General features: G+C 55.3%; 7 protein-coding genes across 7 annotated transcripts; 5 read left to right on the top strand and 2 right to left on the bottom strand.

Moving 5' to 3' along the window:
- The first annotated feature begins 886 nt into the window (after positions 1-886).
- On the top strand, positions 887-2,125 carry HER10_EVM0003786 (uncharacterized protein). The gene is made up of 2 exons (XM_035473450.1): positions 887-1,143; positions 1,202-2,125. The coding sequence occupies exons 1-2, from the start codon at positions 996-998 to the stop codon at positions 1,999-2,001; spliced, it is 948 nt and encodes a 315-aa protein (XP_035332424.1). The 5' UTR covers positions 887-995; the 3' UTR covers positions 2,002-2,125.
- Positions 2,126-2,791: 666 nt separating this feature from the next.
- HER10_EVM0001187 (uncharacterized protein) lies at positions 2,792-5,193 on the top strand. The gene is made up of 2 exons (XM_035470942.1): positions 2,792-3,754; positions 3,853-5,193. Exons 1-2 carry the CDS (start codon positions 3,630-3,632, stop codon positions 4,892-4,894), a joined length of 1,167 nt encoding a protein of 388 aa, XP_035332125.1. The 5' UTR covers positions 2,792-3,629; the 3' UTR covers positions 4,895-5,193.
- Positions 5,194-6,154: 961 nt separating this feature from the next.
- HER10_EVM0010686 (uncharacterized protein) lies at positions 6,155-8,615 on the top strand. Its single transcript, XM_035480138.1, has 2 exons — positions 6,155-7,372; positions 7,449-8,615. The coding sequence occupies exons 1-2, from the start codon at positions 7,368-7,370 to the stop codon at positions 8,461-8,463; spliced, it is 1,020 nt and encodes a 339-aa protein (XP_035333276.1). The 5' UTR covers positions 6,155-7,367; the 3' UTR covers positions 8,464-8,615.
- A 188-nt stretch (positions 8,616-8,803) lies between these two features.
- Positions 8,804-12,114, top strand: HER10_EVM0010284 (CobW/HypB/UreG). The gene has a single exon (XM_035479748.1). The coding sequence runs from the start codon at positions 10,868-10,870 to the stop codon at positions 11,957-11,959; it is 1,092 nt and encodes a 363-aa protein (XP_035333222.1). The 5' UTR covers positions 8,804-10,867; the 3' UTR covers positions 11,960-12,114.
- On the bottom strand, positions 9,256-9,810 carry HER10_EVM0003460 (uncharacterized protein; the record flags this gene model as incomplete). Its single annotated transcript, XM_035473135.1, has 2 exons — positions 9,256-9,434; positions 9,660-9,810. The coding sequence occupies 2 exons, from the start codon at positions 9,808-9,810 to the stop codon at positions 9,256-9,258; spliced, it is 330 nt and encodes a 109-aa protein (XP_035332390.1).
- A 182-nt stretch (positions 12,115-12,296) lies between the features above and the next one.
- Positions 12,297-15,416, bottom strand: HER10_EVM0011185 (leucyl-tRNA synthetase). The gene is made up of 2 exons (XM_035480623.1): positions 14,775-15,416; positions 12,297-14,723 (listed from the first exon to the last, which is right to left on the bottom strand). The coding sequence occupies exons 1-2, from the start codon at positions 15,303-15,305 to the stop codon at positions 12,366-12,368; spliced, it is 2,889 nt and encodes a 962-aa protein (XP_035333352.1). The 5' UTR covers positions 15,306-15,416; the 3' UTR covers positions 12,297-12,365.
- A 591-nt stretch (positions 15,417-16,007) lies between these two features.
- Positions 16,008-18,448, top strand: HER10_EVM0002053 (methylenetetrahydrofolate reductase). The gene has a single exon (XM_035471780.1). The coding sequence runs from the start codon at positions 16,360-16,362 to the stop codon at positions 18,400-18,402; it is 2,043 nt and encodes a 680-aa protein (XP_035332234.1). The 5' UTR covers positions 16,008-16,359; the 3' UTR covers positions 18,403-18,448.
- Positions 18,449-18,783: the final 335 nt, after the last annotated feature.

Here is an 18,783-nt window from a genome sequence, read left to right as displayed (position 1 = left end):
GCCACCAGGTCAACATGGATTCCTAGAAGCCAGGCCGGCTGCATCCGTTTCCCCATTTCTTGGAAGCGCCGTGGCAGGACAGATCATTCTTTATTGTTTTTGGTCTCGCAAGTCACGGGGACTTTTGTCTTTGGCTTACATTCAGCTATCAACACGCAAGAGAGCCGGAGCCCAGCTCAACACAACGTGATTGGCTTTCACCGCAATGACCAGTTTCTAGGAGAAGACAGTAAGGGCGCATCCCCAACACACAGACCTCGGGTTGAGTCCAGAAACTATGCCGGCGTCGCATAAGCATCCCATCTCTGAGCTGACTACTCTAGCCAGCGAAAATGATCGCCAACCTTTATTTTCACAGACTCTGCCAATGCAATATGGGACAGGTTCTAAGGGTCTTTCCCGGGGTCGCTTGGGAGGATATAGCGGCACAGAAGGCAACAGCGGGATAATGCTGGAGATCTCGGCATGATGTATCGTTATTTCAAGCAAACACCCAGGGCGGACAGAGGGTGGAGAACTCACGATCCCTCGGCAGGGCGCGATATCGCAACATGCAGTCGCAGCTTGTTCCTGTTAAGTTCAAATAAGGGCAACCCTGCATAATCCAGGTACAGGCTCTCCCCGTCCATCGACGCGCATCTCCCGAGGCCCAGGAAGTGTGGTCGCGGGCCAATGCTTCATGCAGCAGGCAGTTGCGTCTTGTAACAATAGTGCTAAGACTGCGTTTCATCCTGGATCGACAATGTTTCCGCACCCACGGATGACCCCCAAGGTTTACATGAGGCGAAAAGAGTAGGCGCCCTAGATAATGTCTGGGCAGGTCGCTCAAAGGCAAGATGAGCGTGGCCTGAACTCTTTTTCTTTCCTGTTAAACGACGTTGTGGTTGAGCCAGGTATTTCCGCTTGGCTGTGTTGTTCTTATTCATTCCTTTCTTTCTTTCGATTCTAAACACAGTAGCGACTTACTATCCGCTCCTTCAAGATATTTCTTAATAATGTTGTCCAAGGCTATTGCCGTCCTGGCGGCGGCGACGTTGACGTCGGCCGCTACGCCCATGGGCTTTATGCCCCAATCAAACACTCCCTTAATTGTTTCTTACGGAGGCATCTCGGCACTGGATGGCGTGAACCTGCCTAGGGACTGTAAGTTTTCACACGGTCGAGACCAAAGAGCGAGGTCAACCTAACAAGAACCCAATAGCTAGTCAGACGCAACCCACAATTGCGACCGAGCAGCAGCTCAAGGGCCAATATGCGGTGATAATGGTGGATATTGACGTCCCGACCAACCAACCTCCCAAGACCGGAACTCTCCTCCACTGGATGCAGACCGGCCTCATGTCTGCAGATACCCCGACGACGCTCAACACCACTGCCGGGCCCAAGAAGGTGTTCCTCATGCAAAACAAGATGAACGCAGCCGCTCTGGCGCCGTACATTGGCCCCAACCCGCCCGCGAGAGAGCCTCTCAGCCATCGATACACCTTTGTCGCGGTCGACCACACGATGATTACGCAGCAAGGCCTGATGGCCCTCTCCGGCGCGGCTCAGAGCCGTCGTGACTTCAACGTCATGAACGGCCTCATGGCGGCCGGTCTCTCAGACAAGGTTGTCGCCGGTAACTTTTTCCGCGTTACGAATGCCGGACCCATTGGTGCTGGTCAAGGGACTGGTGGGGGAGGTAGCCGCGGTAACAGCACCGGTGGCGGAGGCGGCACCATGCAGCCTAAGCCGATGCCGATGCCCGCCCCTGCGCCTCCTGCCGGAACCCCGACTACCCCCGGTGGCGGTGGAATGCCCGGTATGCCCAACATGCCCGGCATGAGCATGGCTCCCGGTATGACGATGCCCATGCCCGGTATGCCCGGTGCTAGCGCGCCCCCTATTGGTGGTGCTCAGCCGTCGAACCCTGCCCGCGCCAGTGGTCTCAGCCTCGCTCCTGGTCTCGGCCTCATGACCATGGGTCTTTGCCTCATCGGTTCCCTGTTCATTTTCATGTAACGTTTACGGGTCGTTACGGGCAAAGAAAGTGGTCCAGGTTGGGGAGTTTTGGTTACACTTGTTGAAGAGGCCAGAAGATGTTTTCCTTTCTTTTCCTGGCTGCCGCTATAAGCTGAATGTGGAGGGATGCTAGTCGTATATAGGGTAGAGCAGCATGCCAATACAATAGCTAAGACGCGGCCACATTGCGTTCTGTTCACTTTGTAGTTGTGATTAGCTCGTCTTAGTGATGTTTATAATCCCAGTCCTCCGTACAGACATCCTGGTAATGGTTCGCTCGCCAGCACCACATCCCTACCTGTGGATCGTGGAGCCAAAACAGGCCAACGGTTCTGTCGCAAACTTGGCAAACTTGCATCTCCCACCGATAAACCATCATGACAGCGCAGTTGATGGGTCGATATTGCTGATAACTACAGTGGTGAGAGCCAACTGAGTGCCACGACTCAAGGCCCCGGGACTGTCAAGATCGAGATCGGAGGGACAGCGTGGCCGGGTCGGGACAAGAACGTAACCAGCTCGGGATAAGGACCTGGCCGGTCCGGAGGGATTTGGGTCCAGTCCCCGAAATCCTGGCTGGGTGGTCTTCCTCCGCACGGGCCCGGAGTACTGATCATCTCCGTATCACATGTACAATCATGTGATCTCGTCACGCCCTTCCTTCCCGAGAGAGTCGTCACGACCTGCCATCGTAAGGATTCTTAGTCATGCCAGCGCCTGCCCTTCAATGTCTCAGTGCCTGCAAAAAAGTCCGCTCCGCACCGCGCGCTCACTCGCACTCTCAAACATACAGCATTCCCTTGCAAGTGTGCTGCTCAGTTTTCAATGTCTTTATCTGTCTAGGCCCCGTTTCTCGCAGTTGTTCCCTTGCAAGTAGCGCAAGCGGATGTTTTTCCCCCTTTCAAAGCATTGCATGAGTCACTTACACCTGTTGTTTTTCGCGCGCCTAGTCTACAGGTAATAGATTGTAGTCGCCTACCTGACTAATAACTGTATCCGCCCCGAGCGGCTAATCCGTACGATGCGCCTCGTCACAGCCCACAATGATCAATCTAGCACCTGAGGTACCCGTCTAGATCTCTATCTGAGGTGTGGTTCCTTCCGTCTTGGGTATCCGTCCGGGGTTGACGACTTGGGACTTCCGGGAGGCCCTGTCGATGGCTCGGGTGCTCTACACCAAAACGGAGCAGAAATGTCTCCGAGTTACACCGCGTACTACACCTTGGCGCCCCGTTGAACGCAAAAAAAACCTAGGCGCAATTGTGAAGTCCGATTTCCCTGGCGCACACAACTTTAACCATGACTTGACGCATACCAAAGTCCTGCCCCGTTCAATCTTGTATAAAGCAAATCTCGTCGCCACGCTCTGCTTCTTGATACTAGAGGGTCTAGTCTGCCTATCCACCTCCAACTCACACATCTTCCCAACGTTTCGAAACGAATCAGAAACTCGGAAGAGCTACATCCTAGCATAACTGCAAGGGGGACCAGAAACCCTTAATACGACCTACCGCTGTCTTCAAAGCTACCTTACCAAGCTCCCGGAGCTATAGAAGCTTCGTAACGCAACTTCCCTATCTTACCTCGCACACCAACATACTACCGCAAGTCTCAACAGACACGCGATAATGCCTACCCTCGTCGTTCTTGGTGCTGGCCTTGCCGGCCTGCCCATTGCACACCATGCATTGAAGCATACAGTGCCGCTGGTAAAGGACCTGAAGGTCATCTTGGTGACGCCCAACTCTGAGCAGTAAGTTCCCCATACTTGGTGGCGTGGTACGCACGCACACATACACACACACACACACGATATGCAAGACGTCATCCACTTACACCCAAGCTTCACAGCTACTGGAACCTCGCTTCCGTCCGCGGCGTTGTGCCTGGCCAATTTGGCGACGACGTGCTCTTCCACCCCATTGAGCCGTCATTCGCAAAGTACCCCAAGGAAAGCTACGAGGTCATCATCGGTAAGGCCGAGCAGCTCAACGACGACAAGAACACCGTCGACGTAGTGGTGAACGACGGCAGCCGCAGGTCCATCGCCTACGACGCCGTCGTCATCGCGACCGGAACCCGCGCCAAGGAGAGCATGCCGTGGAAGGAGGTCGGTACGACGGAGGAGACCAAGAAGGCTCTCGGCGACATCCGCCGGCAGCTCTCCGACGCCAAGAGCATCGTCGTCGCTGGCGGCGGCGTCACGGGCACCGAGACGGTGGGCGAGATCGGCTTCGAGTACTCGCAGAAGCGCAGCAAGGACGTCTACTTTATCTACAATGACGAGCTGCCCCTCGGCCCTCCCTTCACCGACAGCGTGCGCAAGGCGGCGCTCAACGAGCTGCAGAAGCTCAATATCAAGACGATCCACAACACGAAGGTTACGAGCGTGAAGACCGATGCCAACGGCCAAAAGACGCTCGAGCTCACGGACAAGAGCGGCAAGAAGACGACGCTGCAGACGGACGCGTACCTGCCGACCGTCGGCGCCATCCCCAACACCGCCTTCTTGCCGTCCAACATGCTCGACCCGCCCGGGTACGTCAAGCAGGACAAGAGCCTGCGCGCGGTCGGCCACGACAACATCTTTGTGGTGGGCGACGTCGGCAACCTCGAGGGCGGGTACGGGCGGCTGGCGGACCTGCAGGTGCAGCACGTGGTGAAGAGCATCCAGGCTCACTTCACGGGCGCGCCGAGGCCGACGCCGTACGTCGTCGACCCCAAGGTCGTGGCCGGCATCACGCTTGGACGGAGCAGGGCTACCGGCCAGATGGGAACGTGGAGGTTGCCCAGCATCATCATCTGGGCGTTCAAGGGCCGGTATATCGGCACTGACTACGCCAAGGATTACGCAGCGGGATCAAGAACCATGACGGTCACCAAAAACTGGTAGAGAGAAAGAGATTGTGTGTGCAGAGACAAAGAGAGAGAGAGAGAGAGTGTGTGAATAAGAGAGTAGATGCATAAGGTACTTGGGTGTTCAGGCGCTTGGGGTCATGGAAGGGGGGAAAACACTTCGTAATGTAGGGCTGGCAGGCTGCTTGAGCGAGTCGAGCCCGTGGAGTCCAACAATCTTGGCTTTTGATGTTTTCGGTGTCATTCCGCGTGGCAATGGAGTTTCCTAGTTTCTCTGGTATGATGGTTTTCCTCGACTGGTTAGACTAGACGGGATTGAATGATAATCTTATTCCTGAGCATGCGTGATCAACGTGGTGATGGTAACACCGGAACGGTGAAGGTTAGGTTGAACTTTGAAGAGCGCGGCCCATACAACCCAAGTGGACACTGTGGATTTCGCAGAAATCTCTGCAGTGTCGTACAGTGCCAACGAACAGTGAACTAGCATGCGCCCTGCACGGTAGGACCGATGGGTCGGGTCCCCAGAAGGGCCTAGCGCCGAATTCCAGCAGCTTCAAAAGGGCGGCTCGCTGCGAAAATTCTTTCTCTCTTTCTTCTTCTTTTTCTTTTCCTTAGATCAAAAAGTAACCCAGAGCTGCCACGACCTACACCCAGTCTTTTCTCACGGTGTCGCGTTGCCTTTTCCTCTCTTCGGAGTTGGATCGCTCTGCAGATTAAAATTCCCTGGATTATAGGAAGTCTCTCCCCAGGCCCATTTCACGGGCGGTGGGTGAGGGATGCTGTTGATGGGGGACATGCCAAATTCTCGAAACGGGCATGGGTCGTAAAAATTCTTGTCCACGCTTCGTGTTCGCTCTGATTGTCGAAAGGAAAAACCGACGCTATCTTTGAAAAAGTGAGACCTGCGGTGCCAGGAACCCGGATAGCCGCTCACTGCCTCCTAGCCGTGGACTGGACTTCCGTTTGCGAATGGACGAGATATGACGGTTTGGAGGAAAGTGCCGACCCTCTGACCTTCGCTCCTACGTTGGGTAGCCAGGAACGGCGCCGGCAAGTGATGAGAGAATGTCCCGAGCCTCATCCCCTGTCTACCTAAGTTGACGCCATGCCGAATGGCTAGACTGGATTGATGCCATGATTGCCATTCCCTACGTGCCGTAGCTGGATTCAAACTTTGTATGAAAGTGGTGGAAGGCAGAGAGCATGCCAACGGCACCTCTCGTCATTTTGGGGTTGAAGAGGAAAGGAAGGTGCAGTCAGCATGGCCGGCACTTCGTACCTTACCTAAGATACTCCTCAGCGAACCATGAAGAGAAGAAAGGTGGATCCTCTGGTGTAGGAGTTCCTGCCGTAAGGGAGCCTCCGTCCCTCCTGGTTCCTTCCATTCCCAGTGCTGTTGCCGTGAGGGTCGATCGAAATCCCAAGAGGACGAGACACAGCCGTGAGAGCCTCAGGTACAAGGGAGAAGGATCCAGGCACGAGAAAACAGCGGTTTGGGTTCTAGACTGTTAGTCCCGAATTTGCACGTGTCTTGGTTTTTGAAGACGAGACGACAGACGGTTGAAAGCGTTCCCCATAGGCCCTCTTCCTCGCTCTCTCTCTCTCTCTCCTCCCCGTCCACTCTTTTCCTTCCGTTGAGGTGTAACCATGCCACATGTCTTGGCCCCTGGCTGCATTCTTGGCCATGCTCCCCGAGCAATGCTGCTGCGCGTCAACGCCCCGGCACCCGTCTGAGTCTCTGATCCCGGCAAACACAATATGTGCCCTTGCCTCTTTTCGTCTGTCGTCGTTGCCAAGCGGGTGATAGTATCCCCACCTCTAGCAATCAAGCAACACCAAGGAATTGGAAGATGGTTATCCTCAATCCGACTTCTCGGATCAGCCGCACCACCTCTAGCATCCACTCCGGCCCTCAAAGGTGGATATTACCGCATGCTTTGCCTCTCGCGCAGGATGGAAAGGACATGTCTGATGTCAACGGCTCCTACCAAGGGGACCATCGTCGTCCGGACCCGGGCACTGAGGAATGTGCCGCAATGTCCCGGCATTCCCACCAAGATGCTTGCTTTCATACTCCGTACAGCCAGTCGAGGAGGGACAACGTACCCAGGGGCCCGCCAGGCCAGTGAGTGTTCCAGCTAACCCCCTTCTTGGTTCTTGGCTCGTTCTTTTGCCGTGCTCCTGACTGTTGCTGGTCTCTCCCTATAAGACGAAGAGGCCGGCCGTGATGAAGGAAACTCTTGGATTAGCCCTTTCGTTCCCCAGTTCTCTCTCTCCTCCCCCCCGTCCCCCGGTCTTCCCCCCCAGAAGAACTCCCGCTTCACCCAGTCATTCGTTGGACTCTGTCCCCTCACATTCGTTCCGTAATTCCAGGATAACCTGTCTGTCGCTCGTTCCGTACAGCTCAATCTAATCCCTCACTCGCCCATACAACTAATATCAAACCCTCAAACCATATACGCTTAATCAACTCTTCACCCCCAAGCTAGTACTAAACAACAGTCAAGATGAGGTGAGAACACTATCCTCTTTTTTGATACATCACCATCACCTCTCGTATAAAATAGACTTACTGACATAACCCTCAGTTCCGGAGCCCTCACCACCTCGGCCTTCTTCACCTGCGACCCGGCAGTCACGGTCACCGCCACCGCAACCACCAATGTCTACACCACCGTGTACACGACAACGGCTCTCGCCGCCAACCCCTCCACGTCGTGGATGGCCACTTACACAGTGACCGAAGTCTGCACCGGCCAGCCGTGGGAGTACGTGACCAAGGACATCCCCCCTTGCTTCGCCCCCACCACCGTCTACTGCGAGCCCTGCGCCCAAAAGACCATCCCCATCATCTGCCCCATCCCGACGCCCACCGCCAACGTCGTCATCAACGGCAACGGTGTCACCATGAACGCCAACCCCGTCATCACCGCCGCCCCCTACGGCGTCTACGGCTCCTACGGCTCCTACAGCAACGGCAACGGCCAGGGTACCGGCAACGGAGGCGGAGCCAACAACAACAACAACGGAGGCGGCCAGAACGGCGGTGGCTCCAACAACGGTGGCTCCACCCCTGGCGGCGGTGCTGGAGGTAACGGCGGTGGCGCCAACGGCGCTGCTCCCTCTGGCAGCCAGGGCGCCGGAAGCTACGGTGTCTACGGCAGCTACGGCTCTTACAACAACGCTGCCCCCGGTGGCGGCTCCCCTGCCCAGCCCGGTCAGTCCGGTGCCCCTGGCGCTGGTGGTGCCCCTGGCGCTTCCGGAGCTCCTGGTGCCGGCGGTGCCCCCGGTGCGTCTGGCGCTCCCGGTGCCGGTGGTGCACCCGGTGGAACCCCCGCTCAGTCTGGCGCTCCTGGTGCCCCTGGCGCATCTGGTGCTCCCGGCACCGGCGGCTCTTCCGGTGGTGCTGGCGGTGCTGGCGGCGCTCCCGGTGCGTCTGGCGCTGGCGGCTCTGGTGGCGGTGCCTCTGGCTCAACCGCTACGGGTGGTGCTTCCGGCTCCAAGCCGTCCACAGTCCAGGTCGCCTCGGCACCGTCTCTCAAGAAGAGCCTCGGCCTCCTTTGCGGTATCGCAATGGCTGCCGGCCTTACCATCTTTGCTTAAGACGACTACTACTCTCTAGTCTTCTTTCCAATCATGGCATCTCCCCATTCACAAACGCCGTGTGCTCGCGTCCCCAAAGATCAAAAGAGGAGGGAAAAAGGAAATAAGAAGGGGGTTTCACGGAGAAAGGGGTTCAAATTGGAAATACGGGTATTTTGGATCCTTGTTTCTGTGTAAACCCCTTTTTGGCTACAATTCCCGGGAGTTTTCCTCGATTTCTCTCATACATGAAAGAAAGTTGTCATTTTGTTTTTTACTAATTGGCGGCATTTGTGGGCTACTGCTGCCCACAGCGGAGTTGACATAGGTGGACAAAGGGCCCTAAGGTGTTGCGATATTATTTTGAATCAATAACGTTGTTTGTTGTGTTTTTTAGATTGAAGTACGAATACAGGCTTTTCCCTTTTGGGTGTTTTGCTATGGTCCCCTTTTCTCCATCTCTCTCTTGATGTGGTGAAGTTGGATGCTGGGTAGTTGGATTCCCCGCGCTTTGATCACCGCCAAGCCTGTTGACAGAATCGCGCTATGGGATGACGTTGCGAGGGGTAAAAAAAGTGTGGTAGGACAAGAAAAGGCGAGTGCCAACTTCAAGCCAGCTTTCATTTCGTCGTGAAGGCTTCCGTAAAAGACAAATGACTGAGGATGATTGAAATACCAAAGAAAAACGCCGCCCAATTTCAATCAAACGACTTGTGTGTATCCAGGCTTTCTTTAGTGGTGCTGTCCTTTTGCTTTGGGTCTCTGCCACAGCTAAATTCTTGGTGGCGTTGTTTCTGGTCGCGCTTCGTCTTCTCATTGAAGAATGCCGTCTTCTCCCTTGCTACGGTGCTGCTGGCGGATGAATTCCTCCACCTGGACGTCGTCGTACGGCCGTTCGGGTGGTCCTGGAATTCCCGGACGCGAAATCTTTTCCTCCTTCTCCTCCTGCGGGTTACCGAGGATCTTGGCGGCGGCTGGAATGTACTGTGTCACTTTTTTTTGTGGAAATTTGGTCTTTGATGAGCTACACGTATTCTCGACATATTGGATGGAGGAAAGACCAAGGGGGGGTTGAAGTGGCTAGTGGCTAGAATGGAGCTGGGCTGGGCTGGATGGTGAGGGTTATGCGGTGGAAATTATAGAGGTTGTTGGAACTGCTGTGATGTGTTTTGACATGATTGCAAGGCAGGATGGATGGGTGGTGATGCTTGACCAACCTTTTTCGACAATAGGGTTCTGCTTGGGCTCTTCTTCGGATTTACGGGCGTCGTGAGCCGCTTGATCCAGCTTCTGCTTGAAGCTCAACTCGCGGCCTTTGTGCGTGATCTGAGGCTCAGGCGCGAACTTGCTGTTGGGTTCGGCGGACATGATGGGTGGCTGTGCTGAGACTTAGTTGATTGGTGTCGGGTGATAGGTGGGAAGGGGATTCGGATGCGATGATGGTGTGGTCGTCAACGTGGTAGGGCTGAGACGGTGGATCGATTTGCGATATCAGATGGGCCGCGGAGAAGAGAGACGATAGTGACAGTAGGGCGATGGTGTTGAATAAGGGTCCTGAGTTTCTTGTGAAGTCAAATTGAGTTTCTCGAGTGTGGCGGAGCAACAGGCATTGATAGACTAGAATGTGAGATGGAAGGAGAAAATAGCCCGACAGGGCTGGAGGAGCTGGGGAAGGGGGTTACTTCAAGTAATACGGTAAGGCAGGCCAGGATCCAAACGTGGCATACGGTTTTGCGCGGGCTGAGGTGTAGGTATGGGGCCGCTGGGATGGACTTGGCTGGACCTGAATGCAGCAAAGCAAGGATTGGGCCGAGGGAGGGGACAGACGGTGACCGCGCGTCCCAGCTCCAGGCTATGATCGCATAAGTCTGGGCGGGGGACAGGACCTTTTCCTCCAGGTTTTGGTTGGAGAATTGGTGCGATTCAAGTCGATTTTCGGGGAGGACGGCTGATCTGGTGCCTGCCGTGCTTGCCATGGTTTGCTTGGGTGCTGTCGATGTGATGCAGGAAAGATGGTGTGAGCCACCCGCAAACTGGGGCCTATGACGTCAAACCGCCTAGCTCGGCACTGCAGTTCCCTTGGCTGCCCGCTAAGATAACCTTAAAATCCCCAGTCAGAAAACACTCCTTACCTTATCGGCTCTTATCGGACACAGGCTGCTTATCGGACTGTCCCGGCGCTCTGCGACCCCTCCATCCCACCACCACGCGACAACCCGCTTCCGAGCGGCGGCGCCATTTTCCTCAACCAAAAAAAAAAAACTGAGCGGTGATCTGATCTGATGTAAGGCAATACAGACATCAAATTCCAAAAGTTTACCAGCTGTCATTCTCCTAACCTTTCTGTGCACAGTTCTTCGAATTTAACAGAGTTTACCGACACCCGCGCGCGCGCACTTTGCGACTTTTTCTTCTTTTGCCAATCATGGCGCCCATTCCAATCACAATCATCACCGGTTTCCTCGGCTCCGGCAAGACGACGCTGATCCTCAACCTCCTCCCCCAGCTCAAGGCCGCGAACCCCTCCTATAAGCTCGCCCTCCTCAAGAACGAATTCGGCGATCTGGCCGTCGACTCCCAGCTGGCCTCCTCCAGCGCCATCTCGGGCGTCCAGGAGCTCCTCAACGGCTGCATCTGCTGCAACCTCGTCGGCCAGCTCAGCGTCGCCCTCGCCGAGCTGCACGCCACCGTCCGCCCGGACCGCATCGTCATCGAGACGAGCGGCTCGGCTTTCCCCGCGACGCTGGCCCTCGAGGTCAACCGCCTCGCGCGCGAGACGGGCAACTATACCCTCGACGGCGTCATCAGCGTCATTGACACGGAGAACTGGAAGGGCTACGAGGACACGAGCTACACGGCGCGCATCCAGGCAAAGTACACCGACTTGATCGTCTTCAACAAGTGGGAGCTGTGCTCCGAGGACCGCTTCGACGAGGTCCTCGACCGGGTGGGCGACCTCGAGGTGGATATCCCCTGGGTCAAGAGCAAAAAGGGCTGGGTCGGCGCTGACCTCGTGTTCGGCGTGGATGGCGGTCTCGCGCAGGGCCTCAAGGAGGAGCATACACATGATCACGATCACAAGGGGGAGGACCACGCGCACGACCACCAGACCGAGGTCGAGGTACTTTCCATCGAACTCAAAGGCCCCAAGGACGCCGCTGTCAACGCAGACAGCCTGCAGAAGCTCTTGCGCGCCGCGCCAAAGGACGAAGTATATCGCATAAAGGCCGTCCTGACCGCGTCGTCGACGGTGAGGGACTCGGACGAGGACTCTCAAATTCCTACGCCCCCGTACCCAAAATCTCGGTACATTCTCAACTGGGCCTTTGGTCGGTGGACTTTCACGCCCATCGCAGAAGGCGGCGCTGAGCATGCTTCCAGCGAAGGGGCCTTGCTGCGAATGACGATGATTCTGGGACGGTACGAGAGTGGCAAGTGGAAGAAGAAGCTCGAGACTGGATCATTTCTAGAAGTCGAGGGCAGTGAGGGCGAGTTGGTTGTTACAAAGATCGCATGAAAGAAATGAAGAGACGAAAAGATAATAGAGATCCATACTTACACGGCATAAAAGGCGCATATGGGGAGTTTCAAAGTGGTACTTTGAGGTATTGCAATGCGCAACGAGCAGAAAGCAGGAGTTAGTTGAGAGCGTAGAATTTAGATCAACCACCGCACTTGATTGTGCTTTGAAAGCCGCAAAGTCTCAGGGTTTTAAGTAGGCTTCTGAGTTGCCAGTCCGTTCCTTGAGATATCAGTGCGGATGTTTCGTTGCGAATGTTGACGTATACCCAAGACGGCCTCAACACCGAGCATTGCAGACAAGTTCAGTGAATGTTGTTGTTTTGACGAGTGATGTTGATTTCTTTTTTGTTTAGGCTTCTATGTTGTACAAACCACCGGGTATCTCACATATTTTTACACCTCTAGACTACAAAGTTGATTGTCTTGCCGCCACGAGCCAAGATAACTCTTCTTGGGGTAGTGACATCGAACTGACCTCCAGTAAACTTGGCCTTGCCCTCGTCAGACTTGAGAACCTCCGCGACCATCCAGTCGCGCAAAGCCTCACCCTCCAGACCAGAAGGGGGGTTGGGAACTTCTACAACACCGCGCAGCTTTCCGTTGATTTGGATAGCCACTGGCTGCTTACGCGGCTTCAACAGGGACAATGTGTTGTCTTGCGTAGGGAAAGTGGTGTCATCAAAGATGGAACCGGACTCGGGATGCAAGAGACTCCAGCACTCCTCGGAAAATGCTGGTGCAACTGGAGCCATCATCCGAAGGAGAACGGACATCGCTTCCCTTTGGACAAGTGAGCTCGCTCCAGTGTTCTCCTGAAGGGTATTGGTCAGACTCATAAGGTCCGAAATAATGGTGTTCATCGGATAAACAGTCTCGTAGGACTGGGTAATGGAACCAATTGTTCCTTGAACTGCTCTCCAAATGGCAGCATCAGCATCCCAGACAGCCAGTTCCTTATCGCCGAGAGAAGACAAGCTGTTTGAGCGCTCTTCAAGGTAAGCCACAATGGGCTTTTCCTCGGCTGATAACTCCTGAAGTTTGGCTGCATGGTCATGAAGCCTATGCAGCCAACGCGTGACTCCGGCGATTTTGTCCTCGTCCCAGTTAAGGATGTCGCCCACAGGCGCTTGGAAGAGAACGTGAGCTCGGGTCGCATCGGCGCCGTACTTGGATATGAACTCGGTCGGGTCCACTCCGTTGTACTTGGACTTGGACATTTTCTCAAACGACACATTTGCTGTGGCCCCCGTTGCCACAACTGTAGGGTTGGCAGGATCCTCCAAGTCAACCTCATCTGGCTTCAGGAACTTCCCTGACGTGGGGTCGGTGTACGTCTTGCCGTGCACCATGCCCTGGGTGACAAGTCTCTTGAATGGTTCGTGGACCGTGTCAGCTTCACCAGAAGCAGGGAACAGTTCTGTCGTGGCCAAGAACTTGTAGATAAACCTGGCATATAGGAGATGCAAGATGGCATGCTCAATGCCGCCTATGTAAAGGTCCACCGGCAGCGACTTTGCTGCCTCAAGGGAGAGAGGCTGTGATGTGTTGTGAGGATCCGCAAAACGCGCGTAATACCAACTCGAGTCGACGAAGGTATCCATGGTATCGGTATCACGCTTTGCATGACCGCCACATTTAGGGCAGCTAGTGTTTACCCAATCCTCGGCTCTCTCCAACGGGTTGCCAACCTTCCCATCTGTCCAGTGATGGCTGACGTCGGGCAATGTGACCGGCAGCTGATCGTCTGGAACAGGTACTGGGCCACAGGAGCCACAGTGGATGACAGGGATAGGCGTTCCCCAGTATCTTTGACGGCTGATCAACCAGTCTCTCAATCTCCATTTCTCGACCGGCTTGGCCAAGTCTGCTGCCTCCAGTATGCCAACAAGCATCCGGCCAGCCTCGGTGGAGGATTTACCCTTGAAAGGACCGCTGTTTGCAGTCATGACACCATGCTCCACGAAAGGCTCGTTCGCAATTGCGGAAGTCGACTCGTCTTCCGAAGCCGCCAGTACGAATCTCACGGGCTCATCATAGTGATGCTCCTTCCAGAAAGCATTATCCCGTAGATCGTGACCAGGAACACCCATCACAGCGCCTTCGCCGTAGTCGCCGAGAACATACGGCGCAACATACACCGGAATGGATTTCTTGGTGTCGTCGGGAGTCTGCTCGTGATATGCCAGCGGGTTGACAGCCCTTACGTGCGGCAGCATATAACCGACCTTGGAGTCTTTAGGCAATGCGGGTAGAGTATCTAAGTAAGCTTGGAGCTCAGGGTCTGCCTTTGCTAATGATGTAACGATCGGGTGGGTAGAGGCGAGGGCGAGATACTGAGCTCCAAACAAGGTATCCGGTCGCGTCGTGAAGACCTCGATAGTTGCGTGGACATCTTGGCCCATGGCCATGACTGGGAACTTGATGACGGCGCCAGTCGATTTTCCGAGCCAGTTCTTCTGCATGGCCAAGACCCTCTCGGGCCAAGCCTCATTCTTGGCAAGCGCATCCAAATCCTTCAGCAATGCTTCCCTGAACTCGGAGATGCGGAAGAACCACTGCTTCAGCTGGCGCTTCTCAACCTTGGCACCGGATCTCCAAGAACATCCATTTGCGTCAACTTGTTCGTTGGCGAGGACTGTCATATCTACAGGATCATAGTTGACCTCTGCTTCGGTTTGGTAGGCGAGGCCACGTTCGAGCATCATTAAGAAGATCTTTTGGGTGTGTTTGTAGAAGTCCGGGTCGCAGGTAGTCAGTTCCTGAGAGACATCATGTCAGCCAGAGTAGAGATGGCGAGCTAGGAAACAAACCCTCTCCCAGTCCCAGCTGCCATTCATAACCTCCAGTTGTTCCTTCATCTTGGCAATGTTGGTCTTGGTCCAAGTTGCAGGCGCGATTCCACGATCGATGGCAGCATTTTCGGCCGGAAGACCAAATGCGTCCCATCCCATTGGCAGCATCACGCGAGACCCCTTCATGGTGTGATAGCGAGCGAGAACGTCGGCAATCGTGTATACGCGCAGGTGGCCGAGGTGCAAGGTACCGGAGGGGTATGGGAACATTGGAAGGACGAATTGATTCGGCTTGCTTGAGTCATCATTTGCCGTAGAAGCTTTCGAAGCGTCCCATTTCTGGCGCCACTTCTTGTCGAGAGCGGTAAAGTCGAGCTTGATATCAGCATAGCTCCGTCGTTGCGTCGCTTGGGCTAAGTACGGGCTTGCGAAAGACGGAGGCTGTCGAGTAGCTACTAGTGCTTGGGATGGTCGAATGTTCTTCGCCAAGGTCGCGATGGACCGAGTGGACCAAAGGCGGCCAACATGTTTTGCGTGTATCAATTGCATTGGTACGATGTTGTCATGGTCGTCAGGCAGATAAAGGTAGGTCGGTAGTGGTCGTTGGTGGAGGAAGGAAAATGCAGCAAATTTAGAGTCATGCAACGGCGTCACGCTATCGCGGGTTGAAGCGAAGAAAGCAGTGGTCGCGTTTGCAGCTGCCGTGCAGCTCCATCAAAAACGGAGAGCTCTCTGGACCCCTGCATCTCCGCCCCTACCCTGCGGAATTTTAGTGGCAGACTGGCAGGTGGCCCTGCAGGGGAACGTCATTTGTTCCGCACACCCCTGGGACATATCATCTGTGAAGGAAGGTGGTACAGTGCTGGACCAACACCATGGTACGGGGCTCTGTCGTGATTGGGGAATCAGTGTTTGGATTTTGTGATGTATTGCAGTTCTTACTTCACTCTGGGCAAGGTAGAATGGGAGAACATGTCAAGGGCGACTTGTCGGAACCATTAAGCTGGTGCATTGAGGTTGTCAACAAAGAAAGGGTTTCTCCAAGGGCAACAGATGGCAGAAAGAAGGGGGCGGCGGAATAACTAAAAACCGTTTACGCAGCTACTAACACTGTGTATACCGCGCCTAGCCGCACCTTGGTCGCATCATCCGAAGTCGGTGGTACAGTGCGGGCTGCTATCTCCCAAAAGAAAATGCCCCGCCAAAATCATTTTCAATGTCCCGCGTCTTTGAATATCTTCGTGGGTGCACATCCAATTTATTCTAGGGGAATGACGACAGCGCAAGCAAGCCAATCACGTCACATCCTGTCTGCTGAGACAAGGAGCTCTGTTCGATTGAGTCTTCTGTAACCCCTTTGCTCATTCCCTCATTCCTCATCCCCAAGCTATTCACGCTACCTGGCGGTATCAAATTCCAAGACTCGTCCCCCGCCCTGCCCCTCCGCGGCGGTCTGATATCGACAAAGGAATCTCAAACGGCCTTAAACGCCGAGTAGTCTTTTTACTCAACGCACAATCAAGGAGGAAAACGCATTGAACCTATAACATTTCATCTCAAGCATCCTTTCTAGTATAACGAGCTTCAACTCGTCGCCCTCAAGATGGAGAAGATCACGGACAAGATCGCCGCTCTGCCGGCAGACGCCAACTACTTCTCCTTGGAGTTCTTCCCGCCCAAAACTGCCATGGGTCTTTCTAACCTGCGCGACCGTCTGGACAGAATGGAAAGGGCGTTGAGGCCTCTCTTCGTCAACGTCACCTGGGGGGCCGGCGGATCTACCTCGACAAAGTCTCTTGAACTGGCCGAGATATGCCAGAGAGAACTGGGCCTCACCACCTGTCTTCATCTGACATGCACAAACATGAGTCGCAAGCTCATCGACAAGGCCCTGGAGGACGCAAAGGCCCTAGGTATCCGCAATATTCTCGCCCTGCGAGGCGACCCGCCGCGGAAGAACGAGTACCGCGACACCGAGGACTCTGAGACCGATGATGCCGAGGATTTCGTCTGGGCCGTCGACCTGGTCAAGTACATTCGCAAGAACTACGGCGACTACTTCTGCATAGGAGTCGCAGCCTACCCAGAGGGACACGCAGATGAGAGTCATCCTCAGGGACAGAGCTTCGAGCACGACCTCCCATACCTGGTTGACAAGGTCCAGGCCGGTGCGGATTTCATCATGACCCAGCTCTTCTTCGATATCAAGGCGTACGAAAACTTTGAAAAAATCTTGAAAGAACACCCCAGCGGTGCCTTCAAGGACATCATCCTCCTCCCCGGCTTAATGCCTATTCAGAGCTACCAGATGATCAAGCGGACGACCAAGCTCAGCCACGCCAAGATCCCCGACAACCTCATGGCCCGACTGGACGCGGCCAAGGGTGACGACGAGAAGGTCAAGCAGGTCGGTGTCGACATCCTCAGCGAGCTCGTCGAGCAGGTCAAGGAGGTGAAGAGCAGGACGCCCGGCCCCAAGGGCTTCCACTTCTACACCCTCAACCTCGAAAAGGCCGTGTCCTTCATCCTCGAACGGACGGGCCTCATCCCTGACCCCAAGCTCGAGGACGAAGAAGCTATCATCGACGATGGCCCGGGCATTCCCGTCCCCGTTGCCGTCCCCGCAGTCCAGCTCAACGGCCTGTCCCCCATACCTCACCCGGCCACCCGCACCCTCTCCAATGGTCGACGGCCATCTTCAATGGGCTCAGACCCGCACAACCGCATCATCGTCTCCGGCTCAGCTTCGAATCCCGCATACGAGACCACGACCGCCGGCCTCATGGTCTCGGAGCCCGTCAACACCCGCGCAAACACCCTCGCCATCTCCGAGGGCGTCGGCGCAGTAGGCCGCGAGGCGACGTGGGACGACTTCCCCAACGGCCGCTGGGGTGACGCCCGCTCCCCCGCCTACGGTGAGATCGACGGCTACGGCGTCAGCCTGCACATGTCCGTGACGCAGGCCATGCGCCTCTGGGGCACCCCCAAGACGGTCCAGGACATCAACAACCTCTTCATCCGCCACATCAAGGGCCAGCTCGCTGCCATCCCCTGGTCCGAGGAGGAGCTCCTCCCCGAATCCAACATCATCCAGCAGGAACTCCTCGAGCTCAACACCCGCGGCTGGTGGACCGTCGCCTCCCAGCCCGCCGTCAACGGCATCCCCTCCCGCGATCCGACCTTCGGCTGGGGCCCCCAGCACGGCTTCGTCTTCCAAAAGGCCTTTGTCGAGCTCTTCATCCCTTCCTCGGACTGGGCCGGCCTCGTCGCCCGCCTCAACGAGGTAAAGGACAACACAATCTGCTTCTACGCCGCCAACGGCGCCGGCGACTTTGTCTCCTCGGACGCGAGCGGCGGCCTCGTCCTCGAGGGCACGGAGGCGAGCACGAACGCCGTTACGTGGGGCGTCTTCCCCGGCAAGGAGATCATCACCCCGACCATCATCGAGGAGGTCAGCTTCCGCGCCTGGGCCGAGGAGGCCTTCAAGATCTGGGGCGAGTGGGCCAAGGTCTACGGCAAGGGCAGCGAGAGCGAGGCGCTGCTGGAGCGGATAGGCTCCGAGTACTGGCTCGTCAACATCATTCACCACGACTACGTCGAGAGGGATGCGCTGTGGAAGTTGTTGTCGGGTGAGAAGGAGAACTGAGGAGGCTTAACGTATTCAGGATACTAAAAGGAAAAAAAATTGGAGAAAATGAGAAAGGCAAAGGGAAAAAATAGCGGAGTGCAAAAGGACTTCGTCCTTCTATATAGTTGCGATTACCCCTAGCTATGAGTGAAAGAGGAGATACCCGTCAATTCTTGCCTTGAAATTTAAGTCGATACATTGTGAAATGCGGCCGATCATGCTAGGGATCTAGAGATGACTGCAATAGACACCGTGAGGTGATTGTCGGAACCCAATCTTTGGGATACCGGTACTGAGATGAAAATGTGCCATGGACTTATGGCAACCATCACTGCAAAGTGTGTAGTCACGGATGAAACACGATGCCGAGATGTGCAAATCAAGTCGGCCTAGTGCCTT

This window comes from Colletotrichum scovillei (assembly GCF_011075155.1).
Source record: "Colletotrichum scovillei strain TJNH1 chromosome Unknown Contig00006, whole genome shotgun sequence".
NCBI classification, from domain to species: Eukaryota; Fungi; Ascomycota; class Sordariomycetes; order Glomerellales; family Glomerellaceae; genus Colletotrichum; species Colletotrichum scovillei.
This window is presented reverse-complemented; position numbering and strand designations above follow the sequence as displayed.

What these genes read in the sequence shown, in the direction of transcription:
- HER10_EVM0011185 (XM_035480623.1), bottom strand. Translation starts at nt 15,305, where the DNA reads ATGCAATTGATACACGCAAAACATGTTGGCCGCCTTTGGTCCACTCGG. An exon ending in GCAGCTGGGACTGGGAGAGG is followed by an intron (nt 14,724 to 14,774) that starts GTTTGTTTCCTA and finishes GATGTCTCTCAG; the next exon opens with GAACTGACTACCTGCGACCC.
- HER10_EVM0001187 (XM_035470942.1), top strand. Translation starts at nt 3,630, where the DNA reads ATGCCTACCCTCGTCGTTCTTGGTGCTGGCCTTGCCGGCCTGCCCATT. An exon ending in GTGACGCCCAACTCTGAGCA is followed by an intron (nt 3,755 to 3,852) that starts GTAAGTTCCCCA and finishes CAAGCTTCACAG; the next exon opens with CTACTGGAACCTCGCTTCCG.
- HER10_EVM0010284 (XM_035479748.1), top strand. Translation starts at nt 10,868, where the DNA reads ATGGCGCCCATTCCAATCACAATCATCACCGGTTTCCTCGGCTCCGGC.
- HER10_EVM0002053 (XM_035471780.1), top strand. Translation starts at nt 16,360, where the DNA reads ATGGAGAAGATCACGGACAAGATCGCCGCTCTGCCGGCAGACGCCAAC.
- HER10_EVM0003786 (XM_035473450.1), top strand. Translation starts at nt 996, where the DNA reads ATGTTGTCCAAGGCTATTGCCGTCCTGGCGGCGGCGACGTTGACGTCG. An exon ending in CGTGAACCTGCCTAGGGACT is followed by an intron (nt 1,144 to 1,201) that starts GTAAGTTTTCAC and finishes AGAACCCAATAG; the next exon opens with CTAGTCAGACGCAACCCACA.